The sequence below is a fragment of the Bidens hawaiensis genome, unplaced genomic scaffold, assembly GCF_021521415.1.
Source record: "Bidens hawaiensis isolate Kalapana, Puna unplaced genomic scaffold, B.hawaiensis_p1.1 tig00005770_1, whole genome shotgun sequence".
Lineage (NCBI taxonomy): Eukaryota > Viridiplantae > Streptophyta > Magnoliopsida > Asterales > Asteraceae > Bidens > Bidens hawaiensis.
This window is the reverse complement of record NW_027491378.1, coordinates 722,116-744,931: the sequence shown is the minus strand read 5'-3', so window position 1 is coordinate 744,931 and position 22,816 is coordinate 722,116. Positions and strand designations below refer to the sequence as shown.

The 22,816-nt window shown below is 40.8% G+C and overlaps 2 protein-coding genes and 1 long non-coding RNA gene across 3 annotated transcripts in view; 1 reads left to right on the top strand and 2 right to left on the bottom strand.

The window, feature by feature from the left end:
- LOC143630616 (uncharacterized) overlaps positions 1-22,816 on the top strand; it is a 198,371-nt gene continuing 175,555 nt past the window's right edge. The window contains exon 1 of the long non-coding RNA XR_013153204.1: positions 1-5. This is a non-coding gene — a long non-coding RNA (uncharacterized LOC143630616). The remainder of the gene's footprint in view (positions 6-22,816) is intronic.
- Positions 2,942-3,445, bottom strand: LOC143630580 (costars family protein-like). The gene is made up of 2 exons (XM_077099558.1): positions 3,307-3,445; positions 2,942-3,151 (listed from the first exon to the last, which is right to left on the bottom strand). The coding sequence occupies exons 1-2, from the start codon at positions 3,385-3,387 to the stop codon at positions 2,957-2,959; spliced, it is 276 nt and encodes a 91-aa protein (XP_076955673.1). The 5' UTR covers positions 3,388-3,445; the 3' UTR covers positions 2,942-2,956.
- LOC143630614 (transcription factor bHLH25-like) lies at positions 8,762-11,352 on the bottom strand. Its single transcript, XM_077099587.1, has 3 exons — positions 10,179-11,352; positions 9,577-9,915; positions 8,762-9,343 (listed from the first exon to the last, which is right to left on the bottom strand). The coding sequence occupies exons 1-3, from the start codon at positions 10,683-10,685 to the stop codon at positions 9,269-9,271; spliced, it is 921 nt and encodes a 306-aa protein (XP_076955702.1). The 5' UTR covers positions 10,686-11,352; the 3' UTR covers positions 8,762-9,268.

Sequence of the window (22,816 nt, the reverse complement as noted above, 5' to 3'; positions counted from 1 at the left end):
CCCTGAGAGGCGACGAGATTGTCGAAGTCAGACTGTTTCAATTTGCAGGGAATCTCATCCCATCTCTTCACTGTTTTGTTCTTCCCCACCTCCTCCGACGAGGCCTCGGCAGCCCGTTTACCCTTGCCGGTCTTCTTCAAAGTGGACATAACTAACGATTTTACACGGCGTTTGCTGGGGGAAATTGTGGTGTCTGGGTTATCAGACATACAATTGTGAATCAAACAGCGGTTACTTTAAGCACGGAAATCTGGAAGCAAAAGATAAAGGCTCTTAATCGGAATGAAAATTGAAGGAGAAAGAGCTCTGAAAATAACAATGAAGATGAAGAAAAAACCACTCAAAAGGCTTGCTTTTATAGGCCCAGGAGAGAGAAAGAAACAGGTACTGATCAGAGTTACGCTCACGCGCCCCCACTCGCAGGTGCAGGCCAACATGAACGCGACACGTGTTCCTGACACTGTATGAGGAGACATGAAAGGCCACTGTAGCACCTCGAGCACACGAAAAGTCTGACACATAACGTCTCCATCTCTAACGCATGTCAGCACCAACCAACCACGTACATGGACGATTCATTTCAACCAAAAGGATAGAATTTCGCGCAACGCACATATGAGAAATAAAAAAGAAAAGACAAACCCTATTAAAAGAGCAAACTATTAAGTCTAATATCTATCTTACCTCGCTCGCGCGAGACAAGACACACATTAGACTGGGGGGGCTTGAAGAAGTATGCACCCGCCTTAACATCGAGCGGGGCGGGTCAACCCACAAGATATAGACAAGAGGCTTGAAATCAGGATGTCATGAAGACACAAAGCCAAAACCTATGCGCATGGCGCATATCACATATGCTCACGCATATCACATATGTTCACGCATCATATATGCTCACGCATATCACATCTGCGCGTGGCGCATCTGCGTGTGGCGCATATCACATATGCTCACACATCATATATGCTCACGCATATCACATCTGCGCGTGGCGCATCACATGTGCTCACGCATATTACATATGCTTGCGCATATCACATCTGCGCATGAAACATCTGCGCGTGAGAATAAAGAGAAGACCTCGCGCATCCCCAGGATAGGCGCATATCACACATGCACATAATCAACCACGTCCTTATCCAAATCAGGATAAGGACAACCATGATTGTGCTCATCAGACAACCTTCCAGACGGTATCCTTTAAGAAATAAAGAATATGCTGATGTTGACAGCTGCCAATGAAAGGTGGACAACTCAGCAAAACCCATGTGCTACCACGTGATTGCACATGGGTCAGGTGAAATACCTTGGTCAGAGAATAATCAATGAAAAAGCACCAGGTGTCCTAAGGACACGTGGCACGAAGCAATAGGATGAGGCCAAAAAGGCCCTAATTGGGTCTGAGCCCAATCATTGGAAACCCTAACACTATAAATACCACACCACCTCCACAAGGGGAGGTAAGCAAGAAAACACACTCTAAGTCCTTACTCACTTTCAGATTATTATTATCTTCTCCTACAATATCTTATTCTCACACCGGAGGGTTACCCCAAAGAGGACCCCTCTGTCCCTTTCTGAGGGGTAAGTTCACGGTGCTGCTCGTTTTGTAGGTGGAAGAATTCATACTCCGGAAAACCATCGGTGATATAGCACACTCATACCCGAGGAAAGTTGATCGTATACTAGTAAGTCGATCCACGTTTCTTCAGTTCTTAAGTCGGTTTCAGGTCAATTTGTAGAAAAGTCAACCTCGTTCTGTTTTATTTTCTAACATTCACAGCTTCTTTCCCATCTCTGTTCTTAACAAGACTTCCCTATTAAGTTTTTGTTGAGGGTCAAAACTTGTAAAATCTCTATGATTCAGGAGTTTCATTTTGTTGTGTTTTGTACCTCTACCTCATTAACGTGCTTGACCCAAACAAACCTTTTACTCGAGTTCTTGAAAATCGAGTGTCATCATGGTCGGGTATTAGTTAGTCCTTTAAACATCAAAGACCCAAATAAGCAGGTGATTGATATGGTGACAACTGGTCTAAAGGATATACCAATTTCAACGCTTAGCGTGTTAGATTATGCAGTCAATTCATTTATCTTAAATGAACACATTTACAAATGTTTATAAATGTTTATTTGTTTTTTTTTCTCTATTTTGTAAATCATTACCCAAACTTGGAAGTCATTTCTTACAAACATAATCAGTTTCTTTACTCTAAAGACCTTGTACAATTGTAGTGTTTTACAATCAGTTTTTGTACATAGTGATTGTGCAACCACCCCATCCTGAAATAACTCATTGATGTAAAGATTGTGACATATAAAGATATATAAACTCTAATAGTTTAGCACTTTAGCTGCAATCTATGTGACTAGCAAGTAATACTGAAATCACAGAAGAAGTTTGAAAGTAACTAAAGAGGTGTGATTAAGTAAGTAACAAATGAATTATATAATTCTGTTGAAGCTTTTGGTCACAAAAAATCTGATAACATTCGTGAAGCCTCGTCTCTTATTGCACCTGACCCCATGCCACCATCTCTCGGCTAAACAAACCATCTTCGTTTTTAGACACGTCATAACCAACACCCCTTTCAACCAACAGCCTAGCACAGAGGCCAACGTCGGCAACGAGTGAAAAAGACACCCTCCGTTTTGGTGGTTTTGTGTCCGGCCAGCCACTTGCAAGTGTTTGAACCTTCCGCATTCTCTGTATATGGCGATTGTAAGGCGTCACACGCCATGTTTATTCAGAGTTGAGTTTAATTTGGCAGATGGCATAATAATAACAAAAATAGTAATAATAATGGTGATGATAATAATAATAATGGTGATAATAATAATAATAATAATATATTTAAGAGAATAACATTGATGATGATGAAGATGACAATGTCCTAGTAGGGTAATACAAACGAGAATCCGAATGAACAATGACAGAATGAATACATAAAACAAACTAAGGAGCAGGAGCCGAAGCAGTAGTAGTGGGTGGTTTGAGTAGTATAATGGGAACATTGTCATGAACGCCTTGAAGCAGCAGCTCACCATCATAAGTGAGGAGCTTGCGCCTCTTGGCCGCCCTCAGAGTCCCAACCAGTGCCTCAAATATGTTTGCACATCGATCATCATTGAAAAGCACACCAAATGTCACCTTCAGTTCACACAATAATAATCATTCTTAATTCAGATCCAAGTAATAATAATAAATAACTAACAGTCTTGCTCTAACCTAAATGATCAGATGAGATGAGATGAGATCTATAATAAATAATATGAAAGAAAGAAGGAATTAACAATAATAGTTACTTTGTAAGAGCCATCGTCTTGCTTGGTGCCAAGTCGTTGGATCTCCACCTTGAGTTTTTCAACCTCTTCTTCCACATTCATTCTTCTTCTTCTTCTTCTTTTTCTTCACTTTCACTTGTGATAGGTAGCTTTGACTTTTAAGGACGATACATGTCTCTCCTCTCCTTTATAATATCTATATCATCATAAAAGGATATTTTATTTTGTTTTTCTTTTTTTTTCTTTACCAACGGTTAATTTTACATTTTTACTCTAGACGTTTAATATTTTATGCGTTTAATCTTTTTTTAAATATAATACCTCTCCGTAATTATTTATTTGATTTATTTTATTTCTAACAAAACTTACTTACTTTTCTTTCTTTCTTTTATTTTATTTTTATTTTTTAAATAAAGAATTGAGCTCAAGTTTTTTTTCGGTTTTGTTTAAGATATGATTCAAGCCAAGCCAACTTGATTTAAAGATTTAAGTAAAAACACCTTATTTCATATAATTGTTACTTTAAAAGTTTTCTACAACATATTTATCTTTATTATTCTATTAACTAAATTTTATTTTTTTTATTTTTTGTTATACATTCCCGTTCTTCCACTCATAAAGAATATATGAAATGAATATATGAAGTGAATAGTAATCCATATATATACGGACTGACCCAACTATGCGATCCATTTATCTATACCATATGTTATACGGACTGACCCAACTATGCGATCCATATATCTATACCATATGTTAAAGATTCAGATAAGATGCAAAAAAACATATATCTTATAATATGTGGTCGGAGATGATAAATTGCTCTTATGACTTATCACTATGACTAGAGGTGTATAAAAAAACCGGTTTTTAGGGATGGTAGTGAAACCCGAACCCGATGGGTATACCCGAAACCCGATATAATTGGGACGGGTCTTACCCGTCCCATTAGGGTTTGGGACGGGTCTGGGATTAATTTTGAAATTTTTCGCGGGTTTGGGACGGGTCTGAGATTTCTAATGTACCCGATTACCCGACCCGATTACCCAATTATATGGACCATTTACCTGATTATATACCCGAAGTCCTTGACATAATTATATATATAGTAACACTAATATAATGTTATGTGTGTTTAACCAGTTGTGTTGAGTTTGTGTCTTTGTGGTGACATTCAAAAATATTTAAAGTATGTTCTACATACATACGTTGTAATATATCACGCTATCCAACCTCTACAGGCTATGTGACTTTTTTTTGAATCGAATGTATGATGAAACTAGAAGAACTACTTGTTTTTTTTGTTGAGTTTATGTTAATATATTTTGTCAAAACCAGATGGAAACCCGATGGGTTTTGGGCCGGGTATACCCGACATGTATTTTTAATAAACTAACGGGTATGCCGAAACCCGCGGGTATGCCCGATACCCGATGGGTATTTACCCGATAAATACCCGACGGGTCTGGGCCGGGTCTGGGATGGGGTTTGATAATCGTGTCTGGGCCGGGTCTGGGATGGGGTTTGATAATCGGGTCCGGGTCTGGAAATACATGGACCCGTCCCAGACCCGATCCATTGCCATCCCTACCGGTTTTAGGCAAACCGAACCGAACCGGTTTGGGTTTAAAACAGGTTTCACCCAAACCGCCAGTTTCAGGACCGGTTCCTCTTCAAATCTATCAAACCGGTTTATAAACAGAACCGAACCGGTGTGACCAGACCGGCCTATCTTGCTTCGAAACCGGTTTATAAACCGAACCAGTTTGAGTCAAACTTGTTTTGACCAGCCATTGACCAAACCGGTTCTGTTTGGGTTTAAAACCGGTTTTGTACACCTCTAACTATGGCTGTGATTAGGCCCATGCTTGTCCGTTTGTAATTCTGGGCTTTGGGCCTGTTTGTTGGTTTATAATTATGTCTTAAAACAAAAAAGGAATAAAAAGCATGACAAAATGTTTTTTATTTTATTTTATTTGGGTGGTTGAAAAGTTTTGTTATGACATTAATTCTTATGTGTGAATGAAAGTGGTTGATTAAGGAGTATAGCAGCTCACATTTACATCTTAATCATTAAGTCAACCCTTCTAGATCAATCAAGCTTACATATATATTGCTTCCTTCCAAATCCTCCATTATATACATCAATATAATAATACTCTGTGCATAATATTATTATCATTTTATATATATATGGTGGATGATTAGTGACGGCATCATATATTTTCTTCTTTTATTCTTTATAGCTTATATCTTATGTAATGGTGATTTTTGTATGTGATGCTGATGCATGAAACAATATGAATCCTGTTTGACCAATACATTTATAGCTAGAAACAAAATTTGATTACCGTTTCATTGCATAGGTATATGCTTATGAATATAGTTATGAATTTTTTTACAACACGTAAGGTAAAGAACTTTCTAACATTGAAATGATATGAACGAGTTAATTACAAATATCATGTATGAGTTTTGAAATATTGTGTTTAGGTTCATAGTTTAAATAGCCACGGCATACTTTTAGCGTTTTGTAAAACTACGGATTTTTGCACTTAATGAAGTTGTATTCTCTATTTAGTGACCTAACATGTCTTGTATATGGCGGTAGTCTAGGCGTTTTGTTTTCGTTATCTAATTCTAGATCTTCAACATATTCAAAGCTAATATATAAAATTTATAAAACTCAGTAAAACTGAATTTAAAATGTTAATATTAAACTTATATATAAATGATTATGATTTCCTAATGCACCTAACGATAACAAAAACTTGGTAATGATTTCAATATGTGAAAGAGTCTAGATCGATTTTATTTTAACGAAATGTTGGTAGCTTTTGGATTGCAAGAGTGCAAACCGGCAATGACCCCTATGGAAAATATGTTGCAAGCAGATGTAGGGAGATCACTTGATGATGTCACCATGAATCGAAAACTAGCAGATATTCTTATCTATCTCACCCTTATAAAACCAGACGTCGTGTTTGTGGTAGGTGTTGTTAGCCGATACAATGATACATGCAAAGTCCAAGAAAGCTTCAACTTGAGGCTAATATGAGAGTGTTACGTGTAGAAGTGTTATGGTATTACAACTTTAAGGGGGTGTTTGGGATTGCTTTTTTTACCAACTTATAACTTATTAACTTTTTGAAAAGTAATAAGGTGTTTGGAATTACTTATATTGTGAGAGGAAAAGTTCCATAAGTTACACATTTGTAACTTATTAACTTAATGAAAAGTTATAAGAAACTAAAATAAGGAATCCCAATAACCCCTTAAGAGGAAGTCCAAACTCGAGTTGGTCGGGTATTGTGATGCCAATTACGCCGAAGATGTGTGTTGTTGCATGGCCAATATGAAATTAATAAATCAAAGTGTAATTACACAAAGCAAATATGAAATGTCAAATTCTTTTCTTGTCGTTTCTTCATCAATGTCAAATCTTCCTCACCAACTTCCATGAACCAATTAGGCTGAGGGGTGTGGGGGGCTCTAACGGGGGCGCGAGTGGGGGCTCCAGCCAATATTGTGACGTGTCGCAGAGAGAGAAACTGGATAAGGTGGGTGTTGGAGCCCCCGCTGGAGCCCCTGGCCCTGGTGTGGAGGGGCTCCAGCAGGGGCTCCAGCGGATTTTTTTTTTTTATTTTTTTATAAATATATTCAAAAAACGTATTATTAAAAAAACTCATAAATTATTAAAAAAAACACACATTAAAAAAAACACATTAATATCTAAAAATAAAATAAAAATTAAAGTACTAAAAAAAACATTATTCTTATTCTTCGGCTTGGTCTTCTTCGATCAACCTCTTTCGGATACGTTCCTTTTGCTTTTCCATCAGCATTTTATCGACCGGATTTAGGTTACTGAAGTCTCTTGTAAGGAAGTCCAAATCTCTCATTCGACTTTTTTCCTTTTTGTCATTAGAGACCACCTCCATGGTTTTGTTGAATTTATTGAGGGATTCAACAAGATCGACGATGTTTACGGCTCCCCCCTCAGCCGGTTTTTTCCCCTTGGCGTCCCGTCCCAATGGCCGCCTCCTCGGCGGTGAAGACGTTTCCTCCCCCGCAATGTTTAGGTTGAATCCAACGCGGCAATCCGACCCGGCGGAAGTGCTATACGCTCCAGACGAACTAGTTTTAGTCCGTTTCGGCCCTACTTCCGCATCATGGTCCAGCGCCACAAGCTCAACCCACTTGGAACACCTTTTCAACCTCTCCCACAACTTTAAATCGTCCCACGTCTTCACCGTCCCATACCTCCGCAAACACTCCTGCCTCCACTCTTCGACAGTGAAATTGTAAACCGCCAAATCATCACTGCCACTTGGTCTCATACGACCGGCGTTCCTGTTGAAAAGATTAGTAAACAAGCCGACAAATTTTCTGATTTCGGACCACCGACCCGAAATCATATCGGCGTTTCGCTCTGTACTCCCAACGAGCGTATAGAACGTCTCCCTAACCTTTGTCCAAAAAAACTTGCTTTTTTGGTAGTCGGCTGCAAAATGAATAATTAAATTAGATTTCCATTTAACTTTTTTATTTAACTTTTTTATTAAAAATCATTTTTACAAACGTTAAAACAATTACCGCAACGCCGATCCTCAGAAATGACTATCCAAGCCCGACACAAGGCTTCCTTCTCATCCGATGACCACGGAGTGGTTTTCCGTTTCGTCCTCGGAGTCGAAGCCGGTCCCGGCCCGTCCGTTGCAAGTTGTTTTTTCCGGTGGACGCGTCTTCTTGCTCCCGAAGCATCACCGTGTGATTCTTGTGTCTCTGGAACAACAAAGTTAGGAGACGGTTGTATGTTGGATGGTTGAAAGCCGGATGTTTCTTGCGACCCCGAAAAAAACATCGATTGGTCTGGTGACGACCATAAATCGTCGTAACTATAACCTGAATCTAGGTTTGGGTACCAATTTCCAGACATTTTTGGGTATTATATAGGAGTTTGGGATATTATATATGAGTTTGGAGATTGAAGTTGTGTTTTGATATGGTTGAAATGGGTTGATTTTGGGGTATTATATAGGAGTTTTTAAAGGTTTTTTTTTAAAAAAAAACGGAGCTCAACTGCTCTTTTGGGCGGACCCACCAGCTTTTCCTCTCTCTTCTCCCGCGACCACACTCACGCCTGCCTGGTTTTCCGCGCTCGCGCCCCGCTCGCGCCCCGGCTCGCGCCCCGGTGGTGTGGGGTTAGCGCCCCGAGGCGCGAGCGGAGGGGCTCTCGCGCCCAGGATTGCGCCCCACACCCCTCAGCCTTATATATACGTATACAAGTCATTGACCAATTGATGGATGGTGGCTTAAATAATATTCATGCATTGATCTGATTTATAGGATTTTTCTTTTTAATAATTATTGAATAACATATCGATTTCTAAAGTAATAAAATAAAATAAAATGCTTCGTTAATTAATGCTCAACAGCCATTCATAATAATAATAAAAAATAATAAAATGCTTTATATAGTAAACCATGTATTGAATAAATAAAATAAGTGTAGTAACGTACGTCATGCATGATTGATGCTTGTGAAGTATAAATATTAAAAATACACTTGAAACACGTTTACAATATCCCAAATAGGAAATTATTAACAGCTGAAACTTTTACAAACGTACATAATAACCATAAAAAGGTTAATCACCAAACACTTGGCTGGTACAAAGTTAGTTCTGCTCCCTCAAAAACCCTTTCAAGAGATACATGCAATGGGGAAAAAATGCCTTAATAATTTATAGCCATTAAAGGTTACTAATTTACAACAGGAGGGTAAAAAAAACATGGTAAGTAAACCATGTAAAAAAAAGGAATGTAAAAAACCCTCCTGTAAAATGAACCTCATAGCAAACAAAATTTAAAGGCATGTAAAATTAGTTAGTGTGAAGGACAGCAGACCACCCTTGTTACCAGAACACAGCCATTTGGGATTAAAAAACCAACACAATTGAAAGAGTACGCGTGTATGTGGTCACATGAATCGTTTGAGTCCGGTTCGTAGATTCTTAACAAGATCCTTCATTGTCATGGAGAATTCTTGATCCATCTGATCAAAAAGAAACAAAAAAACATGCCAATATTAATTAAGTATATATGAATGAATTTTAGCAAGAAAAGGTAGCTAGGTAATATATATATATATACACACACACGGTTTTCATACTCTTCTAGGTGAAAAAATTGCATAGTAAACTGTCATTTACTTTTGTGTAAACCGCATCAAAATAAAAAAAAAAGTGTACTAAAAGGAGTGTATGAAAAAAGGGACCCTATATGTACCTGGGCAACAACAGTTATATCGAGTGCATGACTAGCAAAGGCCATGGCAGTCGTATTTATGACGGTTAAATGGCGTTTCTCAATTTCAGCTAGTATTTCTTCTAAAACGCCAGTTTTTTTCTCACAATGAACCCTAATCAAAACATCCTTGCCAGAAGATCTTGCTTCAACTTCAGGTAGTTGTTCGTCACCATCCGCACTATCATGATCATGTCTTTTCACAGAAAACACCGACTCCACATTCGGTTTCTTCTTGGTTTGTTCCTCAAGTGTCTTCACTTTCTCTTGGAGGGTTTTCAAGTACTTGATTGCATCTCCAAGAACAGAAGCTTTATCCAACTATATTTTATAGTAATAACATTATTAGAATATATCCATGATAATATATTTCATTTCAGGGTGGGATACCATACAAATGAAATTAACTTACTAAACATACATATATCTGCTAGAGTAATTACACTACAAAGAATGAAGTTGGATAATAATAACAATAATAATTATGTTAGTTCAATTACTGTGGTTATTTATACATTTCTCACGTTAAGAATTGTTTGTATTTGATCGTAAGGTACATCATATATATGGAATTATATTTTTACCTTTTTAAGGCCAGGGACTAGAGCCGAGAGCGCTATGAACCTCTGGCTAAGTTTCTCTCTTCTCTTTCTCTCCGCCAGGATATGGTCTTGAGGAGTAGTGAGTCTGCTTGTTTTCGCAAACCGGACATGGGACGGTGGGGAGGTTTCATAAGTGAAACCAACTGTACTGTTGGAAGAAACCGCGCCTTCCTCTTTGGTACCTAAATTAATGGTATCAAAATGTAGATTCTGATTATGATTATGATTATGATTCTGATTCATCATGGGTTGTGAGTAATCAGAGGTTATGCAACTGCTGGTTTTGAGTTGTTTAGATGGTCTAGGGGATGGTTCCATAAACATAGGTGCATGATGAGCATAGAGTTGATGTGTGTTGTCCACAAACATAGGTGCTTGTTGAAGGTTCATTGGATCATCAAAGATGGAAGTGAATGGCCACTGGGAGTTGAAAAATGGGTCCTCCATTCCTGACAATTCTGAAAAGCCTCTGAATTGTGAAATCTCCATAAAAGTTTTTAGGGGATGAAAAACAGGATAAAATGAGGACCCAAAATTAACACACTAATTAGTATGTAACAAAATAAACAAATAAGAAGCAATGAACAGCCTAGCCTGAAAAAAAAAACATAGATATGATCAGATTTGCATGATTAATAAACAACACTAATTCAGATATGCATATCCATAAATCATATAACAAGTGAAGAAGTAGGACCTTGAATAATATTATGGGTAGCTAATTAAATGTCCTTTGCTAGAGAAATTAAAGGTTGGTTTATAACAACAGATTGGTGGGTGGGTCGGTGATGTGAACTGGACATGGCCGTATGAAAAAATAAACACTAGGTTTAAACAATATACATTAATGGATGACAATTTGAACTTAGAAAAATTGGTAATCGTTGGCTGGCTGTTTTTAATCTTTTTGACGACATTTTGATAATATTAAAGACTTTTATATGCAATCATTATGGTGGAATTTAGACTTTTGATCAACTACACCTTGACTTTTATATAATACACACTACACTTTTAACTTAACAAATTAAATACACACACGCTTTCAGAGTTTAGTTTTGTTTGTTTCTACTTGCCTAAAAATAACCAAATTTGACTTTCTTTCGATTATTTTGATGCAAATTGTTAAATCTTTATAACAAGAAATAACTATGACACATTTCATATTTTCTTTTGTCTTTTATTCTAGCGTGTATGCTTTTGAACTTATCATGGTGAAATTTATTTTAATTCCTTCATATTCTAGTTGTTATTTGAAAAAAAGAAGATAATTTTCTTCAACCATGTATTCTCAAAAGTAATGGCACATGTGAAAAAAAACTACCTATAAGGCATCATATGTGTGGATAAAGCCTCCGTACCACCGTTCAGGGTATTATATACGGATGTTAATGATTGAAATGACATTTTCCATTACACGTGTTTTATACTAAAAATGTCATGATGATGTGAAAGAAAATGTCTCTTAAGACATTATCCATTACACGTGTTTTATACTAATGGGTATACTCCGATGAACACCACAAGTGGTGCTAAGGTGCATCAATTGTCTCAATGAAACAACAACGCCCCCCCCCCCCCCCCTCCCCCCACCCACGCACCACTCTTCACCATATTGAATCAATTTTTTTCTTTTTCTTTTTTGATTTCTTTTTTAATTTAAATAAATTGAATGATTGAGAATGAAATATAAACTAATAATTTTGAAGTATAACGCATAGCCTTAATGTTAAATATGAATTTAGTTATTTTGGATTTATATAGTATCTTGAAAAATATGGATTAAAAATATATCATCTAGTTTTTCTTTTGATACGTGGACTGAACTTATAATTTGCTCTTTTTGAGACAGCACCACACGGACTCACCGTTATGCCCATATTACGCTCCACATTTCGCGGGATATTAATTTTGTCTTATTATACTAGCTAGTTCCAACCAAGCCTATCCGGAATCTATATTGTTTTAAATGATCGGAATTACCAACCTATTCTTTTATTAATCCTAGACTACGCAATGACAGATCCAAAATTTTTAACCATTGTCAGAAAGTTTGGAAGAATGGTTAGCTATGGTTATATATTAAATACTTTCACTATATTTGGTCAAACAGTACAAAAAAATAAAATCAAGTTAAATTACAAATGCATAACAAAATTATGTCAATCAGGAGGCACAGGAGGCACACCACGTGGCAGGGCTCCTAGCCGAGACGTAAAAGTGCACCGATTTACTTAACTATTCAATTTTAACCCTTTTGTTTAAATTATTACTCAAAATTGTTTTTTTTTATTTATTACAAAAACATTTATGAATACTCAGAGTTTCATATTTAAAGTGGATTTTTAAGAAACCGCGTAGATAGGTGATTGTCTTTTATTGTAGCTTTAGAGATTGTACATAGTATATGTATATAGTAAATATCTATCTCAACTTTTTTTATTATTTCATAAAAAAAAAGATATAAAGGAATAGGTATCAAATCAAATAAACAGATAAGCAATCATATCCTATCCTACTTCCTACTCTTCTAATAAAAGAAAATAATTGTGACATTTGTCGCTTTGTGATTAAACTTCATATCTTTTTTCCCTCCAAGACTAAAATATTAATTGACCATAATATATGTCATAACTCGGTAATTATTCACTTTTCTTTTACACCCTAATTATATTATGTTTATAAATTTTTATAAAAATAATATTAACATATTTTGTATGTTACTATATATTCCAAAATACTTGATGAAATTAAAAAAATCAACAACAAATGTTAAAAGATTGAAAAAAATACATGCAATTTCAAATGTTATCATTAACATGTTATACTATATTGTTATTATTATTATTATTGTATGAAAAGTTTTCTTTCCGAAATTGGTTCGTAACCAAAATTCTTTTAATTATACATATATGATATTGAGAATGAAATTCTCAATAGAAAGAGCGTTCTTGGGTACGGAGCCTTCTCGGATACGTTTTTGCACGTGCATTTTTTTAATAAGTTCATTTACAAAAAAGCATTTTATGATATAAATAAAGTCAATTTATATACACATAATATAGATGCAAATATAGATGTAATACATTTTTCCATATACATTATGCAATTTTATAATTTGGATCATTTCATATGTTATACGAGCTTTAAAATTTAAAACTAGTTAGTAATATGTAAAATGCTAAAAATGGTCTGAAAACAAAAATAAAGTATCAAAATAATGATTGAAAGTTTTCATAATTAAAGTCAACCAAATCAACGATGGTCATTTCTACTTTTGACCAAATGTTGTCGGTGTAATCACTTCTCCAGAAAGAAAAAATAATAAAGTATTATATATCCTTTGGATTTAACGTGGAGTTTACTTCTCAAAGTCTTGCAAAGGTTGCCCAAATTTAAATAAAATCTTTATAACCAATAAACAAACACATTTCTTCAAGTTATTTTCTATTTCTAAGTTTAAACATTAATACTCGGGATAAATTAACCATTACAACATTTCTGTTGGTGATTTGAGTTAGAAGTGTCGACAGTTAGATAATTAATTACATCCATCGGAAGTGAAGAGGTATGTACCCGCCTCAACACCGAGCAAGGCGGGTCAACCCACAAGATATAGACAAGAGGCTTGAAATCAAGGCATTACGAAGTCACAAAGCCAAAACCTATGCGCATGGCGCATATCACATATGCTCATGCATCACATGCTCAGGCATCATACGCCCAGGCACCACACATGCTCAGGCATCATATGCCCAGGCACCACACATGCTCAGGCATCATATGCCCAGGCACACATATGCTCGCGCATCACATATGCTCACGCATATCACATATGCGCGTGGCGCATCAGCGCGCGGCGCATATCACATGCTCGTGCATATCACATCTGCGCATGAAACATCTGCGCGTGAGAATAAAGAGAAGACCTCGCGCATCCTCAGGATTGGCGCATATCACACATGCACATAATCAACCTCGTCCTTATCCAAATCAGGATTAGGGCAACCTTGATTGTGCACGTCAGACAACCTTCCAGAAGGTATCTTTTTAAGGAATAAGAATATGCTGATGTTGACAGCTGCCGAATGAAAGGTGGACAACTCAGCATAACCCATGTGCTACCACGTAATTATAACCAATGAGAAAGCACCAGGTGTCCCAGAGGACACGTGGCGCAGAGCAATTGGAGGAGGCCAACAAGGCTGAGCCCAATCAGTGGAAACCCTAGCACTATAAATACAGCATCAACTCCACAAGGAGAGACTGAATGATATCACATTCATTCACATTCAATCATATTCAATTACATTCAATCACAGACAGTTACATCCAGTAACACAATCACACAGAGTATTCAGCTATTAAGCAATACTCTCCAGATTTCCTTACTATTATTATCTTCTCCCACAAATACTTATTCTCACACCGGAGGGTTACCCCAAAGAGGACCCCTCTGTCCCTTTCTGAGGGGTAAGTTGACGGTGCTGTTCATTTTGTAGGTGGAAGAACACAGATCCAAGAAAACCATCGGTGAAATAGTGTAATCACACCCGAGGAAAGTAGATCGTCTACCAGGGAGTCGATCCACGCTTCTTCATTGGCGTCATCCGCTGTTACAACGGCAATCAGATCTCATCAGATCTATATATAAAAAAATCACCATGGTTTCTGGCGTTCATAACGTTGATCAAGTTCTGGAGGATATTGAACGTGAGGATGTTAATGAGGGACAACAGTTTCTGAGGGGGCCGCGTGATTCTACGCGCACCACCAGTAACCGTCCCTTCATCACAACTCCTCACGGCCAGACTGAAACTCCTCCAGACGATCTCACGTTACAAAATCTTGCCGGCGCGAAACAAAAAGGACCAATGGGTCCAGAAGATGAAACAAATGATCCTAAAGAATGGCTCATATACGAGCAGCGGCGTCTAATGGACAAGTACAATGAGATGGTCAAACAGAAAAAGCTAGCCGACTTAACACAAAGGCAAGCGTTTGATAAGCAAACTGTTCATGGAACAAAAAGGCCGCGCGCGCCGGAAGAAGGACATTCTGTTCACACTGCACATACTGAGTTCAGTGATGAAGAAGTGCACAGCATGAGGAAGACGCGAGATACTCATGCAGGAGGCTCACAGCTCCGCGCGCCTGTGAACATGGCGCCTGGAGCCAGAGCCGATCTGGATCTGCACATACCGTACAGCCCACCAGTTAGAGGGCAAATGGACGTAACCACACCGTACAGACCAGCCATCTTGGTGAAACATTCAAAGTTCACTGAGCGCATCGCGAAGGCTCCCATCCAGCACAAAACCAAGATGCCAAGTGGTTTGGGCAAATATGACGGCACAACAGATCCAGACGATTTCTTGCAAGGTTTTTACAACACGGGAAACCTAGAGAGCTGGACGATGCCAACATGGTGTCACATGTTTGCTCGCTGCCTCACGGGCGCGGCGCGTGTCTGGTTCGAGAGCTTGCCGACTGGGCAAATTGATGGGTTCGAGGAACTATTGGAAAAGTTCCAAGCCCACTTCGTACAGCAGCGCAGACACACGCGCGACCCGGATGACATCATGCACTGCGTGCGCAGGAATGATGAAACGATTGAAGATTACATCACTCGTTTCAATCAGGAGTCTCTGGCAATCGGAGGTATAACTGAGCAACTCCTGCGCGTGGCCTTTATACAAGGCGCGCGCAGTGATCAACTCCGCCGAGCTCTCGTAAGCAGAGATGGCATGCCCACCACGTGGGCCAAGTTAATGGAAGCATCGCGAGTTTTCGCGAGGAATGAAAAACAAATTGCCCAAGATAGGGCAAGAGAAAGAGCGCATCAAGCTGAGTCACCGCGCAGCAAAGAAAAGAGGGGCAAGCAGAACTCTGTATGGTCCAGGTTGCAACCAACCAGTTTTTCTTCCGCAGAAAAGCAGGCGCAACCAAGCTCACCCCAGCCCCAAAAAGATGTTCGTAATCGCGGGGAGGGTGACAAGAGGGAGGGCGGCAGAGATCCTAACAGACCTCTGCCAAGAATATGGACTCCCCTCACTAAAACGCCTTCACAGGTGTTAAGCACTGAGAATGTCCAATTCAAGAGCCCCAAGCCACTACACTACAAGGGACCATCAGACAGTGGCAAGTACTGTGAGTTTCACAAGTCCACAGGACACAACACTGATGCATGCCACCACTTGAAGGATGCAATTGAAAAGGATGTAAAATCAGGCAAGCTGGCTCACCTGGTAAAAAACTCAAGACCAGAAAATGAACAACCAGAAGGAGCCTCTGCCAGCAAAAAGTACAAAAGAATCTGTGTAGCCGAGGGAGGAAGGCAAGGGCAAACATCAAGAAAGAGAAGCGCGCAAATACAAGGAGATTGGCGCGAGCAACAAGTAATCTTCCCAAGAATCAGGGGAGGCCCTTCTATTAGCAGTCCTCTGGTCATCACTACACACATTGCTCATTACGAAGTGTCAAAAGTCCTGGTGGACACTGGCAGCGAGTCAGACATCATGTACGAGCAATGTTTCAGGAAACTGGATCCGGCAGACCAAGCAAGGCTTGAAATTGTGAATGCACCGATCTCTGGTGTCTCCAATGAAATCATTCATCCCCTAGGTCAAATACAATTTGAACTAACCATGGGGGATGAGAAACACAAGCGAGCCGAAGTTGTTAACTTCTTGGTCTTGCCCACCACTTCTTGCCACAATATGATCTTGGGTAGGGGAACGATTGCCCAATTCAACGCCATACCGTCGCCAGCGCACGGCGCGTTGGGGTTCCCAACACCAACAGGTGTAACTTTTGTATACCGAGATCATTTGTGCGCAGTGACAAGTACTCCGCGGGAGGGGAGGATGAAAATTCCAATGGCAGAAAACGCGCCAGAGGAATGGATTCTCAACCCGAAATTCCCGGAGCAAAAAATCACAATTGGCGCTACGATATCAGACGACACGAGGGTGAGAATGAAAAGATTGCTCACAGCATATATGTCGGTCTTCGCGTGGCAACACGCTGATATGACTGGGGTTCCGCGAGACCTGGCACAACATTCTCTCAACACCTTCAAGTCTGTAGAGCCAATTGCTCAAAAGAAGAGAGTCATGGGGGATGAAAAGGCGAGGGCCACGAATGAGCAGGTTGAGGATCTACTGCGCGCAAACATCATCCGCCCGATACGATACCAGACGTGGGTAGCCAATCCTGTGATGGTAAAGAAAAGTAACGGGTCGTGGAGGATGTGCATTGACTTCAAGGACCTCAACAAAGCGTGCCCAAAGGATTGTTACCCCCTCCCAAACATCGACGCAAAGGTGGACTCCGTGGCGCCATTCAAGCTAAAATGTTTCCTGGATGCCTACAAAGGCTATCACCAGATTCAAATGGCACCACAAGATGAGGACAAGACCGCATTTAGAACAGACAAGGGTGTTTTTTGCTACACAAAAATGCCCTTTGGTTTGAAGAATGCGGGCGCCACCTACCAAAGACTTATGGATGCCGTTTTCAGCGAGCAAATCGGAAGAAACCTAGAAGTCTATGTGGATGATTTGGTGATCAAGAGCAGGGAGGAAAAGCAAATGCTCAAAGACATCGAAGAAACCCTTGGGTGCCTAAAGGAAGTTAACATGAAGCTCAATCCGAGCAAATGTACTTTCGGCGTACTAGAGGGAAAATTTCTAGGTGTAATGGTCACCAAGGATGGTTTCAAGGTGAACCCTGAGAAGGTGGAGGCCATCCTTGACATGCCCTCGCCATCCACCATGAAAGAAGTTCAGAAGCTGAATGGTAGATTGGTATCAATCAACAGGTTCCTAGCGAACCATGCAACCAAATCTACCCCATTTGTCAATACATTGAGAAACTGCTTAAAGAAAAGTCAGTTCAAATGGACTCCTGAGGCCGAGCAAGCGTTCAGCGAGATTAAAGAATGTTTGATAAATCTGCCCGCGCTCACAGCTCCACTTCCTGGTGAAACTTTGACATTATACCTATCAGCAGGAGAGCGCGCCATCGGCGCAGTATTATTGGTGGATCGCAAGGGAATCCAAACGCAAATATACAATGTGAGTCGGGTGCTGACAGATCCTGAGACGCGCTACTCCATCATGGAGAAGTTAGTTTTATCACTAACACACGCGTCGCGCAAGCTTCATAGATATTTCAATGGTCATCCCATTGAAGTTCTGACTGGTTACAACATCCAGCAAGTCTTGCGGCGTCCCGCGCTCTCAGGAAGGCTGACAAAGTGGGCGCTGGAATTAGGTGAGCACACGATCGCCTATAAGCCCCGTCCAGCAATAAAGGGACAAGTCTTGGCTGATTTCATCGCAGAAGTCCCCGAAGGAAGAGTTGAAGAGGCTCAGCGCGAGGTAGACCCTCCGCGAGCCAATGATGAAGAAAATGTTTGGAGATTGTTCACTGACGGAGCTTCAAACAATGAAGGGTCCGGCGCAGGTCTCAAACTGGTGGATCCAGAGAATCATGAATATACTTACGCCATCAGGTTGGACTTCAAGAGCACCAACAATGAGGCTGAGTATGAAGCCCTGCTGGCTGGCCTGCGCATCGCGCACAAATTCGGGGTTAAAAAGCTAGAGGCCCATGTTGATTCATACTTGGTAGCAGCACAGGTCAATGGCCTTTATGATGCCAAGGAGAACACCATGCCTCTATATCTAGAGCAGGCGAAAAAGCTCATTGAGCAATTTGACGGCTTCAGAATCATTCACATTCCGCGCAGTGAAAACAAATCTGCAGACGCGCTGAGTAAGATGGCATCAACCAGTTTTGATCACTTTGGCAAAGATGTCAGGGTAGAAGTAATGAGCAACCCGTCGGTGGTAGCGAAGTCTGTCTTGGTAACTCATACAACCCCTTCATCATGGATAACTCCAATAATGGAATTCTTGAAGGAGGGAAAGGTACCAGATGATCGCGCGCAAGCGAGGAAGATAAGACACAAGGCGCAGAACTGTGAACTGCTTGATGGTACATTATATCGACGCTCTTATCTTGGGCCGCTCATGAAATGCCTAGATGCTGAGGAAGCAAGCTATGTGATCAGAGAGATACACGAAGGAATCTGTGGAATTCATGCTGGCCCGCGCATGGTGGTTGCCAAGGCAATGAGCGCAGGTTACTATTGGCCAGGCATGTACTTGGACGCTTTAAAAGAGATCCAAAAATGCAAAGCATGTCAGAGCTATGCGCCAAACACCATGCGGCCAAAGAACAATTTGATTCCAGTGACCTCCGCATGGCCTTTCCACAAATGGGCAATCGACATTGTGGGTCCCCTACCGCAAGCGCCTGGGCGAGTAAAATTTTTGGTAGTGGCAGTAGACTATTTCACAAAATGGGTTGAAGCCAAGCCACTAGCAAAAATCACAGCCGAAGTGATGAAGCAGTTTATCTGGAGCCACATCATATGCCGTTTTGGCTTGCCCATGGAAATTGTGAGCGATAATGGCAAACAATTCACTGACAAGAAGATATCCAGCTGGCTCAAGGAATTGCGCATCAACCAAATTTTCACTTCAGTTTATCACCCTCAGGGGAATGGACAAGTGGAACGCGCGAACCAAAGTTTGTTAAATGGGCTGAAGAAAAGGTTGGAGGGAGAATCCCATTCTTGGGTTGAAGAGCTACCTAATGTCCTGTGGGCACACAGGACATTAAGCAAAACCAGCAATGGCGAATCCCCGTTCAGCCTAACCTATGGAACAGAGGCAATGATTCCAGCAGAAGTTGGATGCCCATCCCATAGAGTGCTCATGATGAGCAAGATTGATAACGAGCGCGAAAGAAGGTTGGATCTCAACTTACTTGAAGGGCGCAGAGAGGCAGCTATCATCAGTGAAGCCAAATACAAGAAAAAACTGGAAAAATATTACAACCAGCGCGTGAAAGAATGCCACTTCAAGAAAAATGATTTTGTCCTTCGAAACAATGAAGCAAGCCGCGTGATACCCCCGGGAAAAATGTCCCCCAATTGGGAGGGACCTTATCAAGTCTCGGAAGATTTGGGAAAAGGCGCATACGCTTTAAAAGATTTGAATGGAAAGAAGATCCCGCGCGCATGGAACGCGGCACAGCTTAGAAAGTGTTTCATGTAAAGATGTCAAGTTTGTAATCAAGGCTTTTTAAGCCATTATGAATAATGATACGCGCTATCTTCTCTTAATGTGGATTCTATTACCTTTTGCATACATGTTTCACACTTCCCTTTATTAGTTTTGAGCAATATGACAACATTGTATTGACGTCAAAACGAAATAAAAACGAAGTAAAACATACATGCGCGAGCTTCAAGCTCAAACGCGTTAACGAGTCTTAACTCTAAAACGTCAGGGCCTTAGCCCAATTCTACTACCTTTTGCATACATGTTTCACACTTCCATTTATTAATTTTGAGCAATATGACAACATTGTATTGACATCAAAACAAAATAAAACGAAGTAAAACATACATGCGCAAACGCGTTAAAGAGTCTTAACTCTAAAACGTCAGGGCCTTAGCCCAATAATGTGAGCCTTAGCTCAAATAACTCACAACATCCATCCTGCATGCTGCGCAGCCTGACCATAAAATACCTAAACACAACTAAGGCAAAGCAAATGCCAAAACATAGTTGTTAAGGTCTCAGGTCGAGGTCGCGCATAAAATTGTAATGGATATCTGAGTAACACATTGACACGTAAGGCTAAAAAACTCATAATTCCATAAACGCGCGATAACGTCGCGCAAAAGAGGAATAATGAAAACGCCAAGGCGCGTGTCAACATAATCAAGATATGGAAATATCACTTACAATATGACAAGGATTAAGTATAATAATTTCCTTACAACCTTGTTCTTATTTCAAAGTGCAAGCATATCTTATATTCAACAAGCAAACATTCAATATAAAGAGATCAATGGGGAATGCGCAAGATGCGAAGAAGGGAATAACAGAATTTCATTCAAAAGCATTGAAATTTACAAGTTTACAAGATGATGAGATACAAATTACAAATAAAAATAAAAAACATGAAGGGCTTCTCAAGTCTCCACGTCGACGTCAGCCTCTTCATAATCCTCATCATCGCCCTCAGCATCTGGCGCAGCCTGCTCCTCGTCTTCTCCAAACTGACCATAGTCAAGTTGTTCATCTTGAATGGAGTCTTCTAGCACAACAGTGTCAGAAGCGGATCCTTTGGCCACGCCAGAGCCGCTAGCAGGAGCAGTGTTCCCCGCGCCATCATCGCCGCCACCAGCCCCTTCGCACTCGTCAAGTAATTTCTTTAGCGCGGCGAGATCGGGCTGGTCAGCAAGCGCGGATATCTGCAAATCATAAGCAAAAATATGAGTACAAAAAGACTTAGAAAATAAGTCAAGGTAATCTCATTAAGGTTAAAATACCTGCGCAAGGATGGGAATGGGAGTATTCATATACTTCTCCCCCATCGCGGCCATCTCCGCGCAGGCAGCGTCGCTCTGATAAGGGTACTCGGATGGGTTCTTCTTCAACATGCCATATTCATAACCATCCGTGAACCCTTCAGCTCGGCCCACCAAGCGCGCGACAGCGTTGCAATCCATCACCAGGGCCTGAAACTCGCCTGAGTATTTCATCGCGTAAGCGCAACGAGTCATGCCCTGTGAGATCAGCCATTGACGATCCTGCGCGAGGCCAGCAACAGACGTCTCGAGGGCAGGAACCTGAGAGTTTAAAAACTCAACAGTTTCCTTAGTCTTTTTTAGCTCCTCTTTGTCGGACGCTGCTGCCGCCAAGACTTCTTCCTTTTCAGTCCGCGCAGAATCAAGTGCTTCCTGGCTAGACGCTGCCATCGCCAAGGCTTCATCCTTCTCGGCCTGCGCGGACGCCAGTTCCTTCTTCAGGCGCGCAACCTCACTCTCCAGTGATGATTTTTCAGTGATAGACTGGACAAGAGCTTGGTCACGCGCCTCCGAATCGAGCTCCAACTCGCGCGCTCTGCGCGAGTACTTGGCCGCGTCCGCCTCCGCCACCTGCAGCTTCTCCCGCGCAGCCTGAAGCTCATGACCGCGCTTCACGAAGGCGCTGTTGGCACTGGCTCTGTTCTCACTGAGCTCTGCTTGGAGCTTCTCAGCTCTCTCGCGAGCATCAGAAAGATGCCAAGCAGACACCTTAGCCTCTTGCTTGGCTTCCGCAAGAGCATCACGTACTTTTACGTAATCAGATCGAAGCTCTTGGGAGGCAGCAAAGAAGGCCGACCCAGCAAACATATGGTCGTTGAGCAAGTCGTCGCGAGCGCGGTCCTCCTGGAACCTCCTTTCAGATGGAGGCACAGCATGAGCCCAGAATTCCGCACACACACCCATGGACTGAAAGGTGCTGTCTTCAGTAATATTCCATCTCGGGCGGTAAATGTGATCGGATTCCTGCAAAAGCAAAGTAATTATCTAAGACATCAAAACACTAACATGGAAGTCCGCGCAGCGGAACAAAAAATAACCTATACCTGCGGGGATGAAGCAGAAAAGTCATCGCCAGCCCTACGAGAAGGCTCTGCCGCGAAACCTCGTGGCGCTGCAGGGCTGGCGCGGGCGCCAGCGGGTTCTTCAACTTCAAACTCCTCATCCT